Source organism: Lepidochelys olivacea, assembly GCF_965140295.1.
Source record: "Lepidochelys olivacea isolate rLepOli2 genome assembly, chromosome: 8".
Taxonomy (NCBI): Eukaryota; Metazoa; Chordata; order Testudines; family Cheloniidae; genus Lepidochelys; species Lepidochelys olivacea.
The window spans coordinates 75184968-75212683 of NC_140418.1; the positions used below are offsets into that span (position 1 = coordinate 75184968).

Consider the following 27716-nt stretch of genomic DNA (forward strand, 5'->3'; position numbering starts at 1 on the left):
ACAATCACTTTCAATTAGTTCTAACCACTTATACATTTGTACTAACATCATCTATTTGAAATAAAAGATCTATTCTCTTAAAACAACTAAACAATATACTGTAGTATACAGTATGATCTGTTTGGGGGGCATGTGCTGAGCCTAGCAGCCTGCTAAGCAAGGCTGAGAGTTTCTTAAGGAAATTTTGATTCCTAATCCCTTTAGAATCCATTAAGCACTGACCAAGGAGCAGGGCTAGTCAGAGAGAACAGGGGTTTAAAAAACAAGCTTCAAAGTGATCAGGGGAGTTTTGCAAGGGAGTTTAGAGAAGAAGCATGAGAGCCAGATATACCTAATGTTCTCTAAACTTAGGCCAATAACCACCTGCACTCCCCCGCCCTCCAAAAGAAAAAAGGGAAAAAAGCTGTAAGAGTAAAGACGAAGCAGGCAGAAGTCCAGCAGCAGAGTTGGAGCTATTCAATTTATTGCTGAATGCAGTGTGCATGATTACCTGCCTTGTGGGCAGGTGGCGTATGTGCATTCAGTGCAAGGAGCTCATGACCCTCAGAGACCGAGTACAGACTCTTGAGACCAAAGTTGCTGAACTGGAGAAGCTAAGGGAGACTAACAGGTACATAGATGAGGTTTTCTGGGACATATCAGAGTGGTCTGACAGCCTTTGTGCTGTTGAGGAGGATGAAAGTCTCCTGGAAGGAGAACATCGAACTGGAGCGGAGGGAAACAATCCTATAGTTGGGACCCTCCTTCCAAATGATGTCATGGTATCCTCTTGCACTGAGAATACCGCTCCGGGGGTGGGGTGGGAGAGGGGACGGTGAGGAATCCCAGTTATTAGCGAGAGACAGGTAATGGGCGATTTGATCATTAGAAATATAAATAGCTGGGTTTGTGATGACCAAGAGAACCACCTGGTGAACTGCCTGGCAGGTGCGAGGTTGTGGATCTCTCGAGACATCTAGACAGGCTTATGTGAAGTGCTCAGGAGGAGGCGGTGGTCATGGTATATGTAGATACCAGTGATATAGGGAAAGGCAGGAGAGAGGTCCTGCAGGTCAAATTTAAGCTTCTAGGTAAGAGATTAAAGACCAGGACCTTCATGGTAGCATTCTCTGAAATTCTTCCAGTTCCATGTACAGAACCAATTAGACGGGAAGAATTGCAGGGTCTCAATGCATGGAGGAGACTATGGGTCTATTACAGAAGTGGATTTGCCGTGCAACATGAAGGAGATCAGACTAGATGATCATGATGGTCCCTTCTGGCATTAAAGTCTATGACTCCCCATACTGACTGTATACATGTCACCTCAGGATGGGATGCAGAGATAAAGTTTCTAGACACCATCAATGACTGCTTCTTGGAGCAGCTAGACCTGGAACCCATAAGGGGAGAGAGAATTCTAGATTTAGTCCTATGTGGAACAAAGGATCTGGTCCAAGAAGTGAATATAGCTGAATTGTTCAGAGATAATGACCACAACATAATTAAATTTCATCCTTAATGTCTTGGAGGGTGGCGGTGGGAGGAGGTGGAGGGAATACCAAAAACCATTTAACTTCAGAAAGGGGAACTACACAAAAATGAGGAAGCTACTTAAATGGAAATTAAAAGGAACAGTCACAAGAATGAAATGCCTGCAAACTGCATGTAAACTTTTTTAAAACACCATAAAAGAGGCTCAGATTAAATGTATATCCCAAATTAAAAAGAAAAGTAAGAGGACCACACACACACACACACACACACACACACAAAAGCCACCATGGCTAAACAGAGTTAAAGAGGCAGTTAGAGGCAAAAAAGGCATCCTTTAAAAATTAGAAGCCAAATCCTACTGAGGAAAATAGAAAGGAGCATAAACTCTGGCAAGTCAAGTGTAAAAGTAAAATTATGCAGGCCAAAAAAGAATTCGAAGAGCAACTAGCAAAAGACTCAAAAACTAAAGAGCCATTTTTTTTAAAGTACATCAGAAGCAGTGAGCCAGCCAAACAATCAGTGGGGCTCTCAAGAAAGACCTAAGTGCTGACAGGGCACTCAAAAAAGACATTGCCAAGAATCTAAATGAATTTGCATCAGTCTTCACCAGAGAAGATGTTAGGGAGATTCCCACAACTGAGCCATTCTTTTTAGGTGACAAATCTGAGGAAATGTCCCAGATTGAGGTATCAACAAAAGAGATTTTGGAACAAATTGATAAATTAAACCAGGACTAGATAGTATTCAACCAAGAGCTCTGAAGGAACTCAAATATATAATTGCAGAACTACTAAATGTGGTATGTAACCTATGACTTAAATAGGCCTGTCAAGGTTCCTTCCCCACTCTGAACTCTAGGGTACAGATGTGGGGACCTGCATGAAAGACCCCCTAAGCCTATTCTTCCCAGCTTAGGTTAAAAACTTCCTCAAGGTACAAACTTTGGCTTGTCCTTGAACCCTATGCTGCCACCACCAAGCGTATTAAACAAAGAACAGGGAAAGAGCCACTTGGAGACATCTTCCCTCCAAAATATCCCCCTACACCCCCTTTCCTGGGGAAGGCTTGATAAAAATCCTCACCAATTTGCATAGGTGAATACAGACCCAAACCCTTGGATCTTAAGAACAATGAAAAAGCAATCAGGTTCTTAAAAGAAGACTTTTAATTAAAGAAAAAGTAAAAGAATCACCTCTGTAAAATCAGGATGGTAAATACCTTACAGGGTAATCAGATTCAAAACATAGAGAATCCCTCTAGGCAAAACCTTACGTTACAAAAAGACACAAAAACAGGAATATACATTCCATTCAGTACAGCTATTTTACCAGCCATCAAACAAAAGGAAATCTAACGCATTTCTAGCTAGATTACTTACTAACTTAAGGAGTTATGAAGAGCATTCCTGATCTGTTCCCGGCAAAAGCATCACACAGACAGACTGACCCTTTGTTTCCACCACCCCCCTCCAGCTTTGAAAGTATCTTGTCTCCTCACTGGTCATTTTGGTCAGGTGCCAGCAAGGTTATCTTAGCTTCTCAACCCTTTACAGGTGAAACGGTTTTGCCTCTGGCCAGGAGGGATTTTATAGTTCTGTATACAAAAAGGTAGTTACCCTTCCCTTTATATTTATGACAAGGTCTCTGTACCAGATTACTGTTGGATAGCTAATGTGATGCTAATTTTCAAAAAAGGCTCCAGAGGCGATTTTTCATACCTAATTTTCATACCAGGCAAACTGTTTGAAACTATAGTAAAGAATAATGATATATAGATGAACACGAAAGGGAAAAGAGTCAGCACAGCTTTTGTAAAGGGATATCATGCCTCACCAATCTATTAGAATTCTTTGAGGGAGTCAACAAAAACATATGGACAAGGGTGATCCAGTGGATACAGCGTACCTGGACTTTCAAAAAGCCTTTGACAAGGTCCCTCATCAAAGGCTCTTAAGCAAACTAACAGTCATGGGATAAGAGGGAAGGTCCTCTCATGCATCAGCAAGTTGTTAAAAGACAGGAAACAAAGGGAAGGAATAAGTAGTCAGTTTTCACAATGGAGAAGGATAAATAGTGGTATTTCCCAGTGATCTGTACTGGGACCAGTGCTGTTCAGCATATTCATAAATGATCTGTAAAAAGGTGTAAACAGTGAGGTGGCAAAGTTTGCAGTTGAAACTAAATTACTCAAGAACATTAAGTCCAAAGCAGACTGCGAAGAATTAAAAAGGAATCTCACAAAACTGGGTGACTGGGCAACAGAATGGCAGATGAAATTCAGTGTTGATAAATGCAAAATAATGCATATTGGAATACCTAATGCCAATTATACATACAAAACGATGGGGTCTAAATTAGTTGTTACCACTCAAGAAAGAGATCTTGGAGTCATTGTGGATAGTTCTCTGAAAACATCCACTCAGTGTGGAGTGGCAGTCAAAAATGCTAGAATATTAGGAACCATTAGAAAAGGGATAGATAATGAGACAGAAAATATCTTAATGCTACTATATAAATTCATGGTACGCTCACACCTAGAATACTGTGTGCAGTTCTAGTTGTCCCATCTCAAAAAAGATATATTAGAAATGGAAAAGGTGCAGAGAAGGGCAACAAAAATGATTAAGGGTACAATTCTACTCGATGAGAAATTAAAAAGATTGAGAAGGTTCAGCTTGAAAAAGAGATGACTAAAGGGGATAAAATAGAGATCTATAAAATCATGAATGGTGTGGAGAAAGTGAATAAGGAAGTGAATTTACTCCTTCACCTAACACAAATACCAGGGATCACCCAATGAAGTTAATAGGCAGCAGGTTTAAAACAAACAAAAGGAAGTACTTCTTCCCACAATTCACAGTCAGCCTGTGTAACTCGTTGCCAGGGATGTTGTGAAGGCCAAAACTATAACTGGGTTCAAAAAACCAATTAGATTAAGTTCATGGAGGATAGGTCCATGAATGGCTATTAGCCAAGACGGTCAAGGCTGCAACTTCATGCTCTGGGTGTCCCTAAGCCTCTGACACCCAGATGCCGGGACTGGATAACAGGGGATGGATCACTTGATGATTGCCCTGTTCTGTTCATTCCCTTTGAAGCATCTGGCATTGGCCACTGTCAGAAGACAGGATATTGGCCTAGATGGACCATCGGTCTGACCCATTCTCATGTTCTTTGTCAAAAGTTGTTGTCTCCACATATTTGCATATGTGCATTAGATATACACCATCTCTTGAGGCAATACATGTTAGTTTAAAAGTTATCTGGAAGACATTATGTAAGCTTTTCAGGGCAAGGAATGCATCTTATCCATGTTTGTAAAGCACGGTGTGTAATGCTATATAATTGAATTAATAAAGCTACTAATAAATATTTTTACTGTATAACATCTAGGAGGCATCAGTCAATGAAACCTTCAAATCTGTAGTGCTTGTGCAATATAGAAAGGATATATGTAAATACTGTACCCAGAGAGATTTATTTTTGTTTATACGCATCTTTTGGCTTGATGCAATTTTGATCTATTCTGAGAAAAATGGGTTAAACAAACATTCACTCTCCACATGCTGTATCCTACTATTTATTTATATGGACAAAGCACACAATATAACAACAGAATTTTGGGTTCTACAAAGCATCTTTATTTAGCTGTATAGAAATCCTGCAAGAAAAGGCAAGATGCTGAAAATGGCACCACAGGAATATAATATTTTTTCAGTGATGACTCTGCACATTAACATACACCAATATATTAATATAATTTTCCCATAAACTTGTGCCCAGGAGAACACAGCAATGCTGTGAATGAGAAAAAGACAGCACCTTCTTGTCTTAATGTTGTGTATTTCCTATCCTAGGATATTAATCTACAAAGGTTAGGTCTTTTCAGAATTTAGTACTACCTGAAATTTTCTCAAGATGAAAGTTGTTTGACCTCTGTGATCCTAAACAAATCTCGTGTAAGAATGAAGATGCTTCTTGGAAAATACCATCATTTTGATTATAGAATAAAACCTACACTGAGAGTTTTCCATAACTTAATAGTTTACAGTTAAAATGAAGTCTATCAGAGCTGAATTAATGCTATATAACTCTGAAAAACCCAAACCAAAATAACTTTCCTACTATTAAGATGGAGAGTTGAATGACACCCACTTTATGAACACCGGTCTAGGTACTACTTTACTCTACAGCCCTAGTACAGAAGAACATCAGATGCCGAACATACTCCAAATTATGCTTCTATTTCTGAAAGCAAACTCCCAAGTTACTGAAGTGCTTTATAATAAAGAATGAAATCATGAGCCTTTTTCAGAAAGTAGCAGTCAAACATAATTTAGTAACACCCTTAAATCATGCTTGTAAACACTGACATAATCCATCTTTCAACCAACATGTTAAGGGATAAAAAATTAAATCCATCTATAATCACGTACAATTTTTCATTAGAGTCTCAATTTTAATGTCTTCATTAATAAAACATTTAGGATGTTTTACCTTTTACTATGAATCAAAGGTGAGCTAATTTTAAAGAAAATTTAAATGAGTCTCACATTTTTTCCTTTATAAAACTGCATTACCACAAAGCAAATATTCAACCAAGGCCCCGAAGCCATTTTCACTTCCACACCCTCAAAATTTCATTCCACATATTTGAAAATACAGAAACATTCAGAGCACAAACTCCTTTTGTTTAAAGCTGAAGTACTGCCTCTTAAAATTTTAAGAGATCATATGCAGCTTCCTGGGGGCTCTCTGCAGCAACACATACAGTATCACAATACCAATCAATTGTGAAGTCAAGCCGTCTACATTTATTCACAGTCCACATGAGATGGATGTTATGCAAGAGATATACAATCTGTATACATTAATATGAACAACTGGTTAAGAAAGAAACTGAATTCACAGAATTAGTAATCTGCTTTGTGCAGATTAAAATCTTCTATAATGCTTATCTGCTTAAAAATGGAGATAGATAATGGTTTCCTTAAGCCTATTGCAATATTTTTAATAATTTAGAATAGTTGCAAACAAAAATAGACTTAACCTACATATAAGGTTTCCATTTTTCATATCTATAAAAATAAAAACCAGGAAAATATTCACAGAACTCACTGTTAAATAATTTCCAGGCATGAAGCTAGCTAAGCATATTATCTTTGCTTTCATTTATAAAATACTTCCTTAAAAGCAAGAGCATCACAGTTTTAAGTATGCTATAGCTTGTTACCAGCCCCCAACACTACCAACATTTTTAATATTAAGGACCCTATTATTATGCAATGATAGCTGTTCTTGATTGCTTGCATACCTGCTTGTATTTTCTCTTGATGATCTGGTCTCATCAGCTTCCAGCTTTCTGTGTGACGAACAGCATAAAAAGACTGAACCAGGAAGATCCACAGCTTATCACGCAGAGCCTGGATCTTGCACGTAAAACCCTGTGTTCAAGTAACAAATCAGCAGCTGGCGAGAGGCACATTGTCATAGCAACCAGTCATTATTCCTTTCAGAATCTACTTACTCCCTAAGATAGATCAATGATGTCATCATTTATATTTTACAATAACCTAGTAGATGTAGATGCTGTTTATGAGGGCTTATTGTCGTCCCCTTCACTCCACCATAATTTTATACAGTTTGAAACTAAGCCACTCCCACAGAAGCTAAAGCATCACAAGCCACCACATTCCTTTTTAAAATTAATCCTTTCAGAGCTTTTTACTATCAGCTCTGTCACTACAAGGTCAAATTCTCTGGGGGACAAAAATGTATCTGATTAAATTTTCACACTCTTACTGAGTAAGTCTATAATAGCACTTGATTGCAGTAGTTTAAGAAAAGATTTAAATTTTTTTGCAGGTAACATTCAATATCAGTATCATCCACATGTCACTCATGACATTACAGTCAATTTTTATTTAAAATTTATTATTTAGATTGTGGTAGCACCCAGAACATGGTAGCACTTTCCAGAAACATAGGAAGATGCAGTCCTTGCTCCGAAGAGTTTGCCTGAAAAAAAGCAAACGCAACCCTCGTATTCAAGTGTTTTTTTAAAGTAAATTAATTAAAAATAAACTCTGTCCCCCAGAGTAAATTTAAGGTTATTTAATTTTTAAATATTCTTTCTCGGTCACATATTTACAATGGTAGTGAACATTAGTAGTGCCTTCCCACCCACGACGTTATTAGGTATTGCTGCTAGCCTGTAACACTTAGTGTTGCCACAGGCAGTGCTAAGTACTTTTTTTTTCCTTTTTCTTTTTTTTTTTTTAATGTTGCTATACACAAATGCCAGTAGGTCCTGTGTTTTCAACAGGACTTTGCACAGGTGTGAGGGACAGCCTGCATGGATCCAGCTGCAGTACTGGGGTCATAGAGCCCAAATTGCATAACTTGATTTGAACTCCTACACCAAAAAAAAAAAAAAAAAAAAAAAAAAAAAAGGTTACAGGTTTAAAATAACGGCATAAGTGTTGTGAGCTATTCTTTTTCTATTAATACTGAAAAGCCTACCATTTCCGTCACATTTGTGGAGCTCAACAAAGTATTCACAGCTATAAGAAGAAAGCAACTATTTTCAATGCTAATGTTTTTCTCAATTGCTTTTAAAACTTGTTCTAGAAGATCAGGTTTGCTGCTCATTGCCTGTGCCTAAGGAAACAATGAAAAGGGAATCATTTAAAATAAATGTGTATTTCATATGCAAAAAACACCACCCAACAGAAAGTGATCACTGGGACTTTGGTGTTCAGTGTTTCCCATTTATTCATTCCACCTTTCTCTCCACACAAAAAAAGGTGCTACAAATATTTTTGAGATCTCATCATCGAGCCAAAAAAAATCTTAGGAAGAAACAGCTGGTGCTGAATTTATAGCTGAATACAAATCTGAAGAAAAGGGGCAGTTTTGATATATCCATTTTTAATTGTTGACGCATCAGAGCATCATTAGGGAAATGCAGTGCTGGGTAAAATTAGACAAGCTTTTACCAGGAAACACTACTGCAGGGAACTCTTTCAATTAACCCTTAACCCTTAGCAGTGCTGCACATTTACAACTCAAAAAGTCAATGGACATTGTGGCATGCCCGTGCTGCTACCTTGGACTTGGGTCCTATACATGCTTATGGTGTGTTTATGCATGTGCTTAACTTTACACACAAGAGTAGTCCCACACAAGGGACTCCACGCTTGCTTAACTTGAAGTAACTGTACATAGGATCAGAGCCTTAATTTTTTCAAATTAATTATGCCCTAATAACTGACCCCTGCCCTAATATTACATTCTTATGTAAACGTATTTGTTAAGTGACACTGAAATCATTCTGAATAAGTTAACAGCCTAAGTTGTTGGGAAGAACCCACCCCCATACAAGAAAGTGTAATAATACAATGCATTTGTTTTGAGAAAAGTAGAACATAACTCATGAGCATTTTACCTGCAAGAAAATATGAAAACTTTCACTCTCTATTATATGAGGGAAGTTTGTTACAATAAATGTTATGCATTCTTCTTGAAGCCTAGATGCCAAGGCCAGAGCCGTTTCAGACCATTTCACTTGGGGAAGACTACTGAGCAGCCAGTCACTTTCCATCAACAGAGAAGCTGCATTCTTGTGGTTCTTAAAATAAAAGCAATTAATATATATTAGAATATTTATCTATTAGAGTAGACAACCAAGAAAATGCTGTTTCTCAAATAGCTCCTATTCAGTTACTGAACACTTACACCATCATCCTACTAACTAAACTATAAATTTCACTTACCTTAATCGTATTTGGATTTTAATATTAGCATATTCCACTACCTTTTTTTTTAGTTTAATAAGTCTGGTGGGCTCAGTTGCTTCTATTGTTCTCTGCTGATGCTGGGGAGAATGTTTTCATAATGGGATTTTATTATATTTTCCCTCTTTTCCTCATTATATTTTGCTGCCTAGAGAGAAGGCAGATTCACAAACAAATGCCAAACACTAAACTAGTAAATGGAATCTCACAGAAAAGTTAAACGGAAAGGATAATATTGTCATAAGAGAGTGTTGACAGAAGGGGCAGGGAGAGTTCTAGGTGGCTGGGAGACATTGTAGGAGCCTTCCCCCAACCCTGTCTAATGAAGCAACTGTTGGACTTCACAGAATTTTATTCTCACTTAGCCTCCGTATCCCCAAGTTTTCCATAGGAAGGAATGAGCTGATCCAGGTGGCATTTGTTCTAAACATAATTAGTTTCCTAACATTTCCTCCCTTTTAATTTAGCTACACTGTGATTTTTGATGCTTCACAGCTAATCTAAGTACTTACATAGGCCTCATCACCAATGTCCATATCACCACCTACTAACACACACCTTAAAAGTAATTTACAATTTGTCATTATCTACCACAGTAAAATAGATTAAAATATCTATTATATGTGACCTGCCAGGTCAGTTGATAAATTATACAATATGCTCAATAAGCTTAATTATTTTTTCCCCTGTTATCTTGGTTTAAAAATGCTGTCAGAGGTAAACAGTGTTTTCTCCAAGCAGGGTCTTGTGTATTCTTCCTAATGGAAACAAAGTAGTAGTAAACCTGTAAAGTAATCAGAATTTCTAGTTCTCTTCACAATTTCCTAATTGTTATGGAATGAGAGTTAATCATGAGAAAGCAAAGACAAATTAGTGAAAAACAATGTAGGAAAGAGAAAACATACTGATGGTTTAAAAAGCCTAAATTTGCTTAATCTTAGTTAGATTGCTATAGAAAAGAAAAACACTAAATTCAACTAAATACATGACAGAAAAGTGTTGTAAGTTGATTCACATTTACCAAGAAAGCTCAAATACTTTCAGCTCAGAGAAAGAAAAACACAGCATGTATTTTCTCTGTGTATATTTCAACTAGCAGTATACTTCCTGCGAGTCCTCGCTCAACTATTTTTATATTTGTTATGGACAAAGCCTATTTTTCATATGTGCATATAAAAATAAAGGATTAGGATGCACTTAGGGTTCGAACTTGCTCCCACTGGCTCAATTACAAGCCTCTTTAATAGTGGAGGATCAGGTCTTCACTCACAAGATGAGGAGCATCTACCTCTTTCTTGCAAGGTCCTGAGTGCCCACGATGCCCATTAAGCATCATAGTGAAATATGAAACACCTCCACAGCATCCAGTTAAATCAGCATCTTACAGGACTGGGCCTATCTGCATTTTATTCCTCCATACATGATCTATCTCTAGGGTAAGAGAGAACTGTGAATAACTATAGTTTTGTTCTAGGAGGAAGTTTCTTTTTCTTTTCTAAAAAATGGTTGCTTCCAAACACCTGTTTGTGACGCTACCAGGATAAGCACCCTTAATGTGGTTTTAAATGGCACTCATGCTTAGCAGTTTTTCATTTCTTGTACCAATCTTTGTGGCTTTTCACCAAAGAGTCTCTCCGCTGCAAGTCTACTTCTCCATATACCTCACACTCCTCTCAAGATTTGCTATACAGGAGCAAGAGAAACAGCTCAGTATTTTGGAAAACGTTTGGCTTCTATGCTGCCTTTAATGTTGTTTCAATGAAAGCTCACAAAGCCAATAGAGATTCTACTCAAGCCCACACCTGTACAGTTTGGAAATTGTGCACAGCAGAAGAAAGCATTCCATTATTATATTTAATTGGCTTTTAAACTTAAAATGGCGAAGACTGACAGATGAAAGAACCAATAAGCTCAGATTTACAGACCGGGTGTAACTGTTAAAAAGTACTATGCACAGTATAGAAAGTTTTTTGTAAAATATAATAGCTCAAGTAAAATAAATATCTATAAATATTAGACTGTTTGCAAAAATATTAAGGCTGCTTGGCAAGTTTTTAAAATGTGCAAAACCCCATAAACCACTAGAAAATTTTCAGTCTCAGGAAATGTTGGGAATAGATGCCACATACGATTTTGGGAGGCAGAAAGAGAGTGGAAGAGGTGTGTTGATTTATTTTTCAACTCCATGATTGTGAAGCCTTACTAGACCTCATCTAAGAGGGACAGTCCAGAACTTTCAGCCCAGGAGGAACAGGATGGGGGCAAGATGGCTTTAAGCCACCTTTGTGTCCTCTCAATCCTGGCTGCTCTTGGGGCTGGAGAGGATTCCACAGGCCTGTCAGCTGCCCAGGATCACCCGATGGGCCTCAGCACTGCCCAGAATCTCTGTGGCACTGCATGCTGCAACTCAACCCCGCCCACCTTGCCCCCAGCACACACCCTATACCAGGGCTTATGTGGGGGTCATCAGAAGACAACACTATGGTTGACTCTATAGTGCGTTCATGGAGAAACCATACCCAGCTGAAAACAGGTCTTTTAGAGCCTCTTTAACACTGTTTCAGCCCCTTTAGCCACTGTGAAGCAGCTAGAGTGGGGATGAGAATCTCATCCTAGGTATCATGTAACTTTTTGACAGAAAGATAGTTTTTACCCTGAAAGCTATCTATATTTCTTTGTGCTGTGATACAGTGTACATTCTAGCTCAAATTTTCAGCTGGCATAAATCAGATTTTAATCTAACCCACTAAATCAATCCAGATATTCATTCCATGAATACCAGACTGGGAAATCTGCAAATTCGGGCAGTTCCAATCTGGAGCTGAATGTAAACACACAACACTAACAACAACTGGTAAGGTCTGAAGATGGATACATTCAGAGGTCATATCAATGTTGACCATTTGTAAAACGGAAGATAAAACAGCTTAATATTAAGCTTAGACAACCAAAAATTACAGACACTAACAATTTTGAGAGATTAGTTGCCTATATGTAAGGCTAAAATTTAGTCATGAGTATTTTTAATAAAAGTCATGGACAAGTCACGGACAATAAAAAAATTCATGGCCCTATGACCTGTCCATAATTGTACTATAAATACCCCAACTAAATTTTATCCGGGGGGGACTGTGGGGGGGCGCTGCTGGGGGGGGAAGGGGCTAGCAGCACAAGCTGTCGGGGGCTACTGAGCAGGGGCTACTCCGGCTGCCCCCTGTGGTAACAATCCTGCTGCTGCTCCAGCTGTCCCTGGTGCCAGCTGCTTGGGCAGCCCTGGGGTCAGCCACATTGGCTGCTGCAGAAGTTATGGAGGTCGCAGAAAGTCACGGAATCCATGACAGACACAGGCCCTACCTATACGTAGATGGCTAGTGACCACTCATTGATAGCCAAACACTTTCACCTGAAGCCTAGAGAAAAAAAACACCCCAACCAACCACCTTATGCATAAGTCTCCAAATTAAAATTTGGGGTGTAATCCTCCTGGAACCATTAAGTCAGTGGTACAACTCCTACTTACTTCAATCAGGCCAGAGTTTTACCTCTGGTGTCTGGTATAAGAATTAACCTGACAATTACTACAATTGCTCCTTCTCTCTATTTGAATGTATAACGTTCTGTCAGAATACTGAATCTGATAAACTCCTCTTAAATGGCTATATTTTGGAGTCGTTTGAGATTTTCCATCATCATGTGTTCCATGAAACATCAGTGTGACTGTATTTGCATATCAATGTTCTTGTGTTTTCATTTATATAATGATTTTTCATTTACGATGATTAATCTACTATACATTTAATAAGGCCTGTTTAATATTAATTGACTTTTTAATTCCTTTGCAAAGCTAAATAAGCACAATTTTAAAGTAACATACATGTAAGTTCTCACTATGTACATACTTACCAAAGACTGAATCATCACAGTAAGACAGTTGTTCTGAAGCTCAGTGGGTAAACTGGCAAAGCTCCTCTCTGACCAACACTTCACAAAATGTTTTCCTATCCATCTGTTAAAATAAGAGTTTTACTTACCTAAATAAGGAACATAGATGACATTTTATAAAACTATTGATGTAATATCTTCACCTCTGCTAACATAAATGAGCCCCAAGAGTTTTCATGGAAAAACTAGATTAAAATATGAACTTTAAGTTCCTCCCAAAATTATGTTCAGTCTGTCAAAACATATTAATTTAAAGAATGAACAGTGAAAATGGACAGCATAAACCATAATGCATTTTATTTCACTTACTTCATGCAAGCAGCATAAAGATTCTCAACTTCCATGAAATGAGCAATAGCCAGGCATTCTAGCACATGTTGCTGCCTTCCAGGAATAGGCTAAAATTGTGAGAAAATAATCATACTTACTGTACATTCTGACTTATAGAAACCATGCAGATATACAAGTCTTCAGTTTAGCCGGAAACATTGTCAGTGACCAGAATATTTACATTTGTGGGAATTTATGCATAATGGGACTACTCCTGCTTCCACTGAAATCAGTGCAATGTTGCAGGGTTGGGCCTAATATATGCCCATTCAACTCAAAAATGGACACATTCAACTCAAAAATCTTGAATTTTCAACTTTCAATTTTCAGTTGAACAGAAATACCTGAAAAATATACTTCCATGACACCTACTACCCAAGAATGCAACATGTCTGTATACAACCCTCAACAATATAAAGCTACATGACAATGGCTAACATTCTAAGGAATTTAAACTTATATTACTACTTCATTGTTGTTGTACAAATAGGTACTTGACCCTGCAGGCCTTATTTCCATTAGTAATCCCCTTTAACTTGATGGAATTACGCAGAAGAGAGTAGGAACTGCAGACCCCGGCCTAGCACCCTCTGTAGTAACAGAATGATTCTTTGTTGTTAAACATCTCAGGAATCTGATTTACAAAGAAGAATTACATTTCTTCCCCCCCACAGGCATTTTGGCTCACACAGTAGTATAAAACTGAAAGATATACACATACCTTTTGAAAAAAATTGCAGTAGTCTCTTTTGAGAATATAGATAGCTACTTCTTTCAGTCCGTCTAGCCCATACATATCAGCAACGCTGAGTATTCGACTGAAGTGAAAGCAGTAATGATAGGAATCATAAAATCACCATACAACCTGGAAGTTCACATTTTTGCTTACAAGACAGTTTACAATCCAAATGACCTCCTCCCAACCCTTTTTTTCTTCTCAGTCAGAAGTTTCTATACACCACTGTGTATTGAGTAAGTATAAAGCACATGGTACATGTCTAGAACTGTTTTTCAACCCACGGTCTGCGAACCGTTGGAGGTCCGCAGACTGTCTAAGATTTGCAAAGAAGTCAGCACCTTCATTCAAAATTATTTAGGGGTCTGCAAATGAAAAAAGGTTAAAAAACACTGGTCTAGAATTTTCCAAAATACAGTCTTCAAACAGAAACAAACTTAGCTAAAAAAAAAAAACCCCTACAACTAACACAGAGTAACCCTCTAGAGCTGCTTGCTGAAGCTCACAGAACTTTTTACAGGGCTTTCAGAACCTCTCCATTTTGAGGGCAAGTGCTCTTTTCTAGTTGCTGCAGTAGGATGATTTAGGCATTTCATGGCTGCCCATTATAAGGGTTATAAATGATGTTACGGGTTATGTAGTCTGGCATCTGAAAATTACATCACTTCCAAATAAGAGTCACTTCCAAATAACAGAAAAGCATAGTAAACAAACTACTAATTTTGTAAAATAATTAATACCTCTATGATATGGCCCATTCCAGGCAAGGATTTGTAGGGGACATTTTAAATACAATTCCATGTCATCTTGGGGGAATAAGCTTTGAACAACAAATGATTTTCACTATTCAGAAATTATGTTCTTGACATCTACTAGCACACTTAAGAACAGCTTCTATAGAACGGATTACAACGAATATTTCAAAACTCTTCTTTACTGGTTTGTGATCCTGATACTGTAATATTGTATGTTAGTAACATCCAACCAGCAAATGTAAGTATGCATCTAAGTTTATGAACAAACCCAGAAATCTTAAACCACTCCACTACAATTTAATAGACACGGAATCCCTAATGAGAAACAAAACTGGTGCAATTCTACAGAAAAGAATTGGGGGCGAGCAGATTACATAGGAAATCAACCAAGAGTGTGTGTATGCATGTACGCTGTGAGGTATGTAAAACAGCTCCAATCGGTGCAACCACCGAGGAACATTTTGGGAGTGGGCCCAGGGCATCCATGATTTTGCAGATGCCAAAATCTCCTTGCTGGGGGGCATGCAATGGCTGAATTAGCAGCCATGGAGTGGCTCCATCACAGCCTGCTACCTTCATGGATGTGTTCTATACCATTCCCAAGACCCACAGATTTCCCTAGGGTTGTTTACACCAGCTATACACTGGGGAGAGGGTTTAGACCAAACATTTTAAAAAAGATTGCCTCCAAGTATTTCATGTTACTGTTCAACTACTTTCTGTGGATCTATTATTTTACAAACAATGGGACATCTCACTAGTTCAAAAAGTTCTTTCAAATATTACGTTCTAAATATTTGTTACAAAGTATCATCTCACTTTGTCCATATTGTTCTAAAAGCTGAGTAAAAACAGAATGTACAGCACAAAGTGTCAAATTATTTTAGCATAAAAGGCTATGCTGTTTGTTTTCCAAACATTTTTCTCCCCATATAATTTTCTATAGGGCTGCTGGTCCACCTTTTCCAGTAGCTGCTGAATAAACAACACGATCTATCTAAAAATTATATTATTTTTGGAATTTCTTCAAAATATGTTTAGGTGCAATGATCATTACATTTGACACCTTTGTCTTATTTATACTACATGATGCATTTTCCATTTGAATTTGAACTGAGAAAAAGCAGAATAGGCATGAAGTGCAATTAAAAATAATAAAAGTTGACATATACCTAGCATCAGCTTTGTTTGGGAAGTCCAGCATTCCTCCATATATAAAATACAATATGACATTCATTTCTACTTGGTTTATGCTGCAAAACAGAAAGGAAAATCACTACAAGAGATATGTTCAAAAGAAAATCCATTGCTGACATTTTATAAAATGGTTCAGAAGGTTGATGTGTCATCTGGTCATATGAAAAATTATGGAAAGGAAATGAACTAATAAAATTAAAGAGACAAGGTTGATGAGGTAATATCTTTTATTGGACCAACTTCTGTTGGTGAGAGATCCAAGCTTTTGAGCTTACACAGAGCTCTTCTTCAGGTCCAATTAAAGATATAACCTAATCCACCTTGTCTGTCTAATACCCTGGGACTAACACTGCTACAAACACACTGCATATAATAAAATTAAAGCAGTTTCCAAGTTTAATCTATGGCACTTCAGCTTGTGAGTAACTTCACTAATGTGAGTAGTCCAACTGAAGCTTCATAATGCTAGCAGCGTTTGTGATTGAAGTTATAACCTGGCTAAAATTACTTGTTACTGAGATTTATAGTGGTTCTCTAACCTCGAGATTATTTTTACTAACATTGTGTGTTCAAGCAATGTATTTTCATCTTCTTAAGACATATCACTAGAAAACACTCCATTTTTCATGTTAACTGTATATGTTTAAAAACAATTTTAGAATTAGAATTTAGATTTATGGATTTCTTAAATCTAAGAGTATATTTAAACTTTTACGTTTCATAAAAATGTATTATCATTTGCACTGTGATAGTAAAAAGTCAGATCTCAAAATATTTAGAAAGTTTCTATGGGCTTGATCTTCCACCATTACAGATAATGGGAGTTTTACCATCAAAATCAATGGAAGAAGGATTTATATTGGTGAACACAATTTTCAGAATAATTACATTATTGTGTTAATCCTAATCTCAAGGTCTAATTCCCAAAACATGCAGGTGCCATGCCCATTAGTGTAAATGGGAACTACTCACACATGTTAATAAGAGACCTCTTAAAACATTAAACATGTTGAAGCAACAGACAGTGATGACTAAAAACAAAGAACAAAATTGGTTGCAACATGCTAAGCAGCAAAATCAACACAGTTGTTTCTCTCTACATTAGCACACAGGATAGCCATAAAAACAGCAAGAAAAGGTTTCCCTGCTGTCTTGACAGCTGTTATCTTAAGCAGCATTTTTATTATTTCAGAATAAGCCATATGCACTTTATTCATAAGTGTTTATAAAGACAGCATGAAAATCTGCACAAAGCAGAAGACTGAACTTGAAAAGGTAGTAGTAGTACAATAATGGATCTAGTTAGCTCTTGGAAACCACAAGATATTATTTAGACTTAAACATGCTTGTAAAAAGATTAAACAATATTCAGGAGAAAGTCTTTACTAAAAAATTCCTTAGCTATTCAGAAAGATGGAGATGAATTACTGGGGGGAGGATGGGGGCAAGGTACAAAAATTATACTTTGTCATTTGATTTTTTTTTAAATTCACTATATAGCATAAAAGATATACAACTGAGAAATATATAACAATGCTTCAGTAGTTTAAAAAAATAAAACAAGTCAAAACAATACCTTTGTCATGATGTCACAGAAATGTTATTAAAATAGGAAATTTAAAATGAGGAAAAACTAGGGGAGGATTGCTCGGTCATACCATTTATATCAAGACAAAGTGTATACATGTTCTAATGCTCTATAATGTGCATGGTTCTTTGTAAAGAAAAGTGGGTCTGAATGACCTGAATGCCATATTAGTTTCCATTAGTTTAGAGAGCATCAGGGTTAGTGTACATTGGGTACACTTTGTAAAGCAGTATTACATATTATGTGATAACAGCTACTAATATTTAATGGAAATTATATATACAATTTTTGAGGTGTTGAAAGGAACAGAACTGACATCCCCAGAGACATCAAAGTCCCTGATTTATCCATACAATATGTAATAAGACTCAAGAAGAGTTTTATTTGCTATACACTAGCAGCAATATTGTTCTGAGCACTTGTGGACAAAATGTTTCCAACCATGATTCAATTTCCTAGTGTACAATGATCCTGAATTACACTTGTTAAAAGTGACCTATAAACTGAATAGTTGATTTGCTTTTATATCCTAAATGTGCATCCTAAAGAGCCATGAAAATTTATGAGACAGCTCAGCCATTTAGGGCACATTTTTGTGGCACACGTGAGGTTAAATAGAAGAGGAGTAAAAAAACTTTCATATAGGCTGTGGGACACTAAAATGTAGATTATGGAAAAGGATGAAGTTGATGAATGCTCCCCCTTTCTTCCCCCAACTGATAAATTTAAGAGGAACATCAAAACCACTGTATTCTACTAACAAAGTCACAATACTACTCCAGAAATTTATTAAATTGAAGAAAAAAAAAGTATCACAGCAGATTACTATGAATTGCTTTGTATGTAGCATGGTTGCTGCATATTTGCAGTGATTTTAAATTGCCTACCTTTGCTCCCATATGACTTGCAAAAACTATGCTTACCCTTGAAGAGTGATGTGCTCTTGGGAGCTTTCAGCCCAACTTCCACTCAGCATAGCAGCAAAGTAACTAGATCTGGCACATAAAATGGCCCTGAGAGGGAAAAACGTAAATATTTGTATCTAGTGAAATAATGTTTATTACAAGAAAAATCTTAGATGAGATCAATTCAGATCTTTGCCCCTGACACATCAAGGTATCTGTGCACTGCATATCTTTTTCTCCCAGTATCTTTGGCAACTAATCTGAGGATGTTATAATAATGAGGAAAATTAATACCACTCTGAAAGTTCTCAGTTAAAGCTAGTTTCTAGTACACCTTTAGTATTCACATAAAACAGAAGAAATAAATTGCCGCAAGACTTACCTGTTCCTCCAAAAGAGAAAGTGGAATAGATCTTTCAGATACAAGTTTGCAACTTTTATCATATTACAGTGTAACACTAAATTCAAATTATTTATATAACAACACTTCAGACAGTTATGTCCTGGACCTCTTGCTGATACTTATAATATACTGATTTTAACAAAGAAATGTTTACGAAAGATATAGCTAAAGCTTCAGTCATTCCAGAGTAACTACCCATCTCCTAGCAAAAGGTAAGTTTCAGTCTATTCTAATATATTAGTATGTTCCAACAAAATAGAGTGTGCTTCTTACATGAACACATGAGAAGAGCTATACTTTATTTTCGGGCTATCAAAAGATTAAAAAAAATAAATCGTGATTAATTGCACTGTTAATAATAAAATATCATTTCTTTAAATATTTTTTGATGTTTTCTACATTTTCAAATATATTGACTTCAATTACAACACAGAATACAAACTGTACAGTGCTCACTTTATATTTATGCTTGATTACAAATATTTGTACTGTAAAAACAAAAACCAGCATTTTTCAATTAATCTAACACAAGTACTCTACTGCAATCTCTTTATCATGAAAGTAGAACTTACAAATATAGAATTATGTACAAAACAATAACTGCATTCAAAAATAAAACCACGTAAAACTTTAGAGCCTACAAGTCCACTCAGTCGTACTTGTTGTTCAGCCAATCAAGTTTGTTTACATTTGCAGGAGATAATGCTGCCCGCTTCTTATTTACAAAGTCACCTTAAAGTGAGAACAGATGTTCGCATGGCACTTTTGTTGCCGGAGTCACAAGATATTTACGTGCCAGATGCACTCAACCACCATTCCAGAGGATATGCATCCATGCTGATGATGGGTTCTGCTCGATAAGAATCCAAAACAGTGCGGACCGAAGCATGTTCATTTTCATCATCTGAGTGAGATGCCACCAGCAAAAGCTTGATTTTCTTTTTTGGTGGTTTGGGTTCTGTAGTTTCCGCATCGGAGTGTTGCTCTTTTAAGACTTCTGAAAGCATGCTCCACACCTCGTCCATCTCAGATTTTGGAAGACACTTCAGATTCTTAAACCTTGGGTTGAGTGCTGTAGCTATCTTTAGAAATCTCACATTGGTATCTTCTTTGCGTTTTGTCAAATCTGAAGTGAAAGTGTTCTGAAAATGAACATGTGCTGGGTCACCATCAGAGACTGCTATAACATGAAATATATGGCAAAATGTGGGTAAAACTGAGCAGGAGACATACAATTCTCCCCTAAGGAGTACAGTCACAAATTTAATTAATTTTTTTTTTTTAAACGAGCGTCATCAGCACGGAAGCATGTCCTCTGGAATGGTGGCTGAAGCATGAAGGGGCGTATGAATGCTTAGCATTTCTGGCATGTAAATACCTTGCAATGCCGGCTACAAAAGTGTCATGCAAATTCGCCTGTTCTCACTTTCTGGTGACATTGTAAATAAGAAGTGGGCAGCATTATCTCCCCTAAATGTAAACAAACTTGTTTGACTTAGCGATTGGCTGAACAAGAAGTAGGACTGAGTGGACTTATCAGCTCTAAAGTTTTACATTGTTTTGTTCTTGAGAGCAGTTATGTAACAAAAAAAATCTACATTTGTAAATTGCACTTTTACGATAAAGAGATTGCACTATAGCACTTGCATGAGGTAAATTGAAAATACTATTTCTTTTGTTTATAATTTTTACAGTCCAAATATTTGTAATAAAAAATAATATTAAATAAGCACTGTGCACTTTGTATTCTGTGTTGTAATTGAAGTCATTATATTTGAAAATGTAGAAAAACATCCAAAAATATTTAATAAATTTCTCTTGGTATTCTATTGTTTAACAGTGTGATTAAAACTGCAAAAAATCACAATTATTTTTTTTAGTTCATTGCATGATTTAAGTGTGATTAATCAACACCCTACTTTATTTCCTTCTAGTCTATAATAGCCTACATTCCCAGGCTCAGAAGCAAAATAGGGAGTAAAACAGTGTGTTTGATTTATTCCTCTTCTCCCATAAAACAAACCAAATCATTCATCCAATTCAATATCCCATCTCCAGCAATGCCCACGTGCTTCAGAGAAAAGTATAAAAAGCCCCATAATATAATTAGCTGTGCAATACTAGATTATTTGAGTGGGAGTAGAGAGGTAGAAAGAGCGAGCAAGCAGTAAGAGAGAGGAAATTGCTTCCTGACCCCAACTCATGATTAGGGTACACTCTGAAGTACAAGGACTAGCTTTTATATATTTTATCTTAGCTAGTATAATTGTGGATGATTTTCTCATTCATATTAATTTCTTATAGTTTGACATTAACCTTCAAATTTGAAAGTTACTTTGCTTCAGTTACATCTTTTTGCAGAAAACACAATAGGTTACACACTATATAAGAATGGTATTTCCTTTTATTTACATTATAATTTGTTGACTTTTAAATTATATGAAAGCACTCTTGTTCTTGTACAGGATAAAGAAAGAAGCAGCATACAATTTGCCTTCTCTTCCCCTGTCAGTTTATATACTGGTATCTCTCTCATATGGTTTCTTTCTTCTCCAATATGTCCAATCTACAATCTCTCTCCCATTCCTCCCACAAGCCAGCCAGCAATATTTAAGCTTTCCTGGTATCCTCCTAATCTGAATTAAATAGGTCAACCCCTAAATCCAACAAGGATGCTGTAATAGACCAAAACAGCCCTGAGCATGTGAAAGTGAATTCTGAACATGTGACCTTCTCCTGCAAGCTAAATATATTGTCTTTGTTTTTGTCAATTCCCCTCCAAACAAGCTTCAGCAATGAGCAGGAACAAGGCTAAGCTCTGCTTTAGTATGATACTGAACATTTAAATAATGCATGTTAAATAAGATGGCTACCCAGTGAAAAAGTAGCATTATGATGTTATCTAAACATGCTATATTGGTGTCTCTTGTATGTGTTACAGTGTACATTTGTATAGGTTCCAGATGCATTTGATACAGAAAAGAAACTTGCCCTTGGTTTCCTACTGCTATGATCTGAGCCACACAGCAGTGTAAGTTGTTCAGTCTTAATTATACAAGTCACAAGGGACTACAACCAAATGGCAGTTCTCTTGCAGTATTTGGGACCTAATTTTGTTACCCTCTCTCAAATAGTATTCCTTACTCGAAAAAATAGTCCATTTAAGTTAATGGGACTACCTGAGTAAGGAATACTCTCATGAGTAAAGATTGCAGGATGGGCCTTGAAATTGCCTGCAGTTTGAGGATATCACTTCTCATAATCTGGGATGATAAATAAAACTCACTGCTATCTACACTGCAATTATACCCAAAGTTACCTTTCCCTGACTCACTTTAAGACACCCTCTTCTGTTCAAATCTCTATATAATGCTGAACCAATCTGCCAATTTTCTTGTGTCTGTTTCAGAACATCCCAGTTTTCCTCTTCCCTGCTGATATGATGCGCTGCCAAATTTTCTGATGTTGGCTAGACTGGATACATCCTGGCAAGGTAATGGCCTGGACTGAAACAGCTCTTGCAGAATGGGTTTGTTGTTTTTTGAGGTGCGGGGGGAAGGGCAGATTCCTTCTTGCATTAAAATTTCTTTTGCTCTATGAAAATGAGAACGTCTTTTTCTCAGTCCTACATCATCCAAAGAGAAGCAACCTACATAAACACCGTTTCAGACATGTAGCATCCAACATAACTTTAAAAACAAACAAACCCCCCCCCACATTCCCATATCTCCTGTAGTAAATAAAATAATCAGACTTGCTACATTAAATGGATATTTCCCCCCGTTTCCACTAGTCTCACTTGGTGAGAGATTAGAAAACAAGACTTTTTTTTTCTATCCTAACTCTCTCAATTATATATGTAAAATATTAATGAAATGCAAGCAAAATGGAAAATTGTTTCAAACTGAAAAATATTATCTGGATTTATGCCTGCCTTCAGGACAAATCAGAAGAGATTATTGGCTTTTTCAAATACCTATGAGAAAGATGAATACTCAGAAAGTCATCTTGTTCCCTTTACTACTCTTTATTTGTACACTGCAAAAAAAGTAATGCATCAAAAATGTAAAAACCCACAGAGAGAGAGAAAAAACGTCAGCTTTGACCAAAAGGTGGAGTGCAACACAATGAGCTGACTGACTTAGGTAAGCTGCCTCCGTGATCAAGGGAAACACTTTGCGGATGGTGTTTTACACAGATATTCTATGATAGTAGATAATCTGTAACAAATTTTGGGCTCCTATCTCAATAACTTAACCCTACAGGTGAGCCACCTCTCTTCCGCAGGGAGCTGCCAGTCTTTCCCCTTTGCAATGAAAGACTTCAGCAACAGAGAAAGGATCTGATGGGAGACAATGGAGAAAAATGCCTGCTTCCCCCTGCCAGACACTTTCACCGACACATGCACCTGTACATTGCAGTGAGAACACAGCTTGCTTTTCACTGCAGCACGTAGCTACACATACATTCATGCTGCTGCCAGTGGTGTGCAGTGCAGACACAGCTTTACATTCACATCTTCCAGAACTCAGGTTGCTCTGGATGCATGGGCCATATTTTCTATATCATTCCAGCAACCCTTCTGCACCATTCTGGCTGTGTAAAGGGGCCATAAATGAGTTCAGATCTCCCTATCATAGGTCTGACCTTAGTTTTCATGTCTCTTATGCTACCTCCATTTCCCTGTAGCCTCTTGCTATGGGGGAAGCTCAGGAATATGTATGGAAGTTGTGGCTTTCTAAAACATGCCAATTAGCTCTTTTCCAGCTTCCTACATCAAAACCAACCATGGAAAATTGGACCCCACCATAGAGAATCTAACCTAACCTAACCAGGGATTTCCCAACTTGTGTGCAACTAACAATCAGAACAGCAGGGACAGAGTCCAGTGGTTACAGCTTGATATTTTTCTCCAGAAAGTTATAAATTGTCTGAAAACAGGAGAGAATGGCCATCTCAGCTTTATCTACTGCAACATGATAGTCCTAAATGGTTCTTAAGCAGAGTGATGATTTCTGGGTTACCAAGGGCTGGTAACTCTCTTGAGACAAGGAGACAACATTCACCTCTACTTCACTGAAGTGGTTACTGTTTTCTTGTGGACAGGTAACAAGGGGAGGAAAAAATGGAAATGGAATCTTCAGGGCTCCAAAGACCTTTCCTTTCCATCCCAGGAGGTTTCTGTTTATTTAGGCTAGTTTTATTAGGAATTAATTAGTATCAGTTTTGACTTGTAGATTTATTTATTTATTTTGACAGCATAGATTTGTTTACAGGCAGGGCTTTGGAGCTGTGCTCCGGCTCCGCTCCAGCTCTAGGCAAAAACCTGCAGCTCTGCTGCTCCACTTCTGGGCTCCGCTCCAAAGCCCTGTTTACAGGATTTCAAGTTGTAACACTGTGCTGTATTTAGTTTTCTTAACTGGTTTCATTACAATAAATATATTGCAGCCTAATTCTACTTTAATTTATACTAGGATGCACCTAAAGTAAAAAACACAGAGCTACAGTATTAAAAACATGTTACATTTTCTCTTAAGACTTAAGTTATCACAAGAACGACAGCTGTAATCACAAGGAAGCACTTCAGTTACTACAAAAATACTACTGGTCTCTGTGGTGAAACTAGCAAAGCCATTATAGTAGCTCTAACAGTACAAAATAATATAAAGACAACATGTTAAGAATACTTTATTATATTAAACCTGTAGAGCAACACAGCTAGGTAACATTAACAGTCTTTTATACAGAAAGGATTACTGGTGACATAGTTTACATTCTAAATTCATTACTTATTTAAATACCTGTGAGCCTGAAACTGGTTGCCTTCTATCCAAATATTAATATCTGGACAACAACATTTCTTGTAGAGCATCATTAAGTCTTCTCCTAACCCAGATGCGGTTTCTAGTTCAGAATTACCTGTAAATGGGGGGAAATAGTTATTTATTTCTTCCAATTTATACTAGATTATTCTGAAGTTACAAACAATTTCAGGTATCTGAAACAAAGGATCTATCATACTAAAAAGACAACATATTTTATATCCATGCTACAGCTTTCACATGGGATAGTTTATTTCCTTCTGAAATGCACATTTGATGAAAGCCTTTTCAGATAAACTTACTAGTAGTGGGGAATAACTTCTATGTGTTGCTCTTAACTGAGATATTGGGAGTTTTACCAGCTACTGTTATTGCTGTATGTGAAGATGTATGTTGTTTGTTCCCTTTTCTATACAAACCATACATACAATTCAAGGAGATTGGTCTCTGAAGAAATTTAAGTTTACTTCTGACATCAGAAACAAAGGCTATTAACTCCTTACAAAATGAAAAATGGATATTTACATTTCCCAACTTGCAGGACTATATGGAACTGACTTGGCCCTGCCCCCTCAATCACTACGTGTACATGAAACACAGTGGAACCAGTGAAGTTCTGCAAGGAGGAAAAGGAAGGACCACCCAATATTGAAGCACTGTATCAAAGGGGCCTGGGCTTACATCTGCTGTAGCCCAGAAGAGGCATTGGTACCAATGTAAAATGCTCCTCTTCCTCAATACCTACATCTTCATTCTGTGGCAGTACGAGTGCAAGGGATACAGTTTCTACCACATCCCTGTATGGTCCCTATGGAACACCCATTTACTCAGGGCATGAGGGAATGATCTGGGCCAAAGCAAAGAATAGTCATCTTGGTCTTGTTAGTGCAATAATAAACTTTACCCACAATTTTTGAACAAACCTACACTGGGGTTTAGGTAACTAGCAAAATCCAAACACAATTCTAACTTCACCTGGATTAGTTACGTTGCCTTCAGCATCATTGGCTTCTAGAATTTCATCTTCAGTATTAGGTGAACAAACAACTTCTCTTTCTATGGCTCCGTCCAGAAAATGCTGATTAACAGAAGTTCTTTTATCACTTCCAATGCATTTTCCACCTGATATTTGAGTGTTCTGAAGACTACCAGATGTAAGGCTTTCATTTTCCTGTGTTTGTCTGGGCTCCAGTACTCTTTTCCTCAGAGTCTCTTCCTCGATTTCCCTAATGTTTTTATCAGACGAATATACAACCCTAGAAGAAGACACTGAAGTTTACTCATGTAAATTTTTCAAATGCTCCAAAATAACAGCTCGAAAACACATTTATATATTATAATTAACAAGGCTTATATAGAGAAAATATTAAGAAAACAATTACTTTTGAATTGTATACTGAATATAAAAAAATCTTAGCAATTAAGAGAGTACTTGAAAATGTGCAAAATCTGTGAAAATAAGTGTTGAAATATTTCTATAGCCCTGCACTAGTGCAGCCTTCAAAAGAACGCATCTGCATATCGTGTAATTTACTCCCAGAATGCAAGGCTGTAGCACTGCATTTCGTTTTCTAACATTCCTTGGTAACTTACTTTCTTTGCTGCAGGGAGAAAAATCTTAAAAAGAAAATTTAAGACCACTCCATATCTTCTGTCTATCCCTATCATCCACTAGCAATAACAGATCCCTACGGTACAAACTGGCCTCTCTTAACAGCCAATATTAAGAATGGCTGATTTATCTGTGCAGCTTAGCAGAACCAACAATAAAATGCACTCCCTTATGTTAGTCTCATCATTACATTTATAAAACTGAGAGGTAAAAAGATTCTAAGGAACACTGTAGTTACTAAAACACAAATGATTAGAAAGTCAGAAATTTAGTTTAAATTTAACTTCAAAGAAAACCAAGTGTATGTAAATACTCAGTTAATATCACACAAAAACCTCCCTCTTGCAATATCAGCCTTCCATTTTCCCTTCATACCTACTTTGTAAGATGTATTACTTTCAGATGAAGGACTTTATGGATTTACAAAGTCCAAAGTGCGTAGCTGAGATACTTCACTAGTACAGTTGGGTGTCATACACATATCTTCAACATTAAGTTAGATACAGTAAGCTTTGCTAGTTTCATTTAAAAGCTATAGTTACATATCTGAGCTCAGGAGATTCATATTTATAGATATGTTTACTTTGTGTTTAAACATCACTCACTCTGTGGCAAGTGGGATTTTTGTGAATATTAGGCAAATAAATATATTTGTCTAATCAGGAATTAAGTACATTTTTCTGCAGACTGTGTATAGCCTGGCCCTTGGCAAGCTGAGGAGATTGAAAACAATCCTTCTTAGGAAAAGGCCTATGTTTATAGACCTATGTCCTATGGCTGAGTGGAGTAGCTTCCCCTTCTGACAACTCCATAAATTATGATTAGGGTACATGTTAGTCAAGAAAAAATGAGAAACTGCAGAGGAGGAAAGAGGATGGAGGAGTCAAACTGGTACTGGGAGCAGCATTAAGGGAGCATGTGTCTGGACGAATCAAGGTTACAGTGGAGACCTTTTAAAGGTCAGTATGACTTCAAGCCCCTACCCCCCATGGATTTTTAAAATCTTCATACCTCAAGGTGCTTGCAGAGTTCCTAAACTCTGAAGCTCCTGATATTTACAGGGCTTTCCATCTTTGGGTTGGGATGGGCTGAGGGATGGAAAGAAGAGTGGAAACAGCCTAAGAACTCTACATACTTCAAAGAATGCCAGGGCTA

The 27716-nt window shown here is 37.1% G+C and overlaps 1 protein-coding gene across 1 annotated transcript in view; it reads right to left on the reverse strand.

The window, feature by feature from the left end:
• The window catches only part of BTBD8 (BTB domain containing 8), a 67618-nt gene that overhangs the window by 10258 nt on the left and 29644 nt on the right, over positions 1-27716 (reverse strand). The window contains exons 3-12 of the mRNA XM_084636577.1: positions 25925-26205; positions 24929-25046; positions 18743-18832; positions 16207-16287; positions 14265-14361; positions 13523-13611; positions 13175-13277; positions 8923-9105; positions 7998-8135; positions 6790-6919 (exon numbers count right to left, since the gene is read on the reverse strand). Coding sequence (XP_084492703.1) covers positions 6790-6919; positions 7998-8135; positions 8923-9105; positions 13175-13277; positions 13523-13611; positions 14265-14361; positions 16207-16287; positions 18743-18832; positions 24929-25046; positions 25925-26205 — 1310 coding nt within the window. The remainder of the gene's footprint in view (positions 1-6789; positions 6920-7997; positions 8136-8922; positions 9106-13174; positions 13278-13522; positions 13612-14264; positions 14362-16206; positions 16288-18742; positions 18833-24928; positions 25047-25924; positions 26206-27716) is intronic.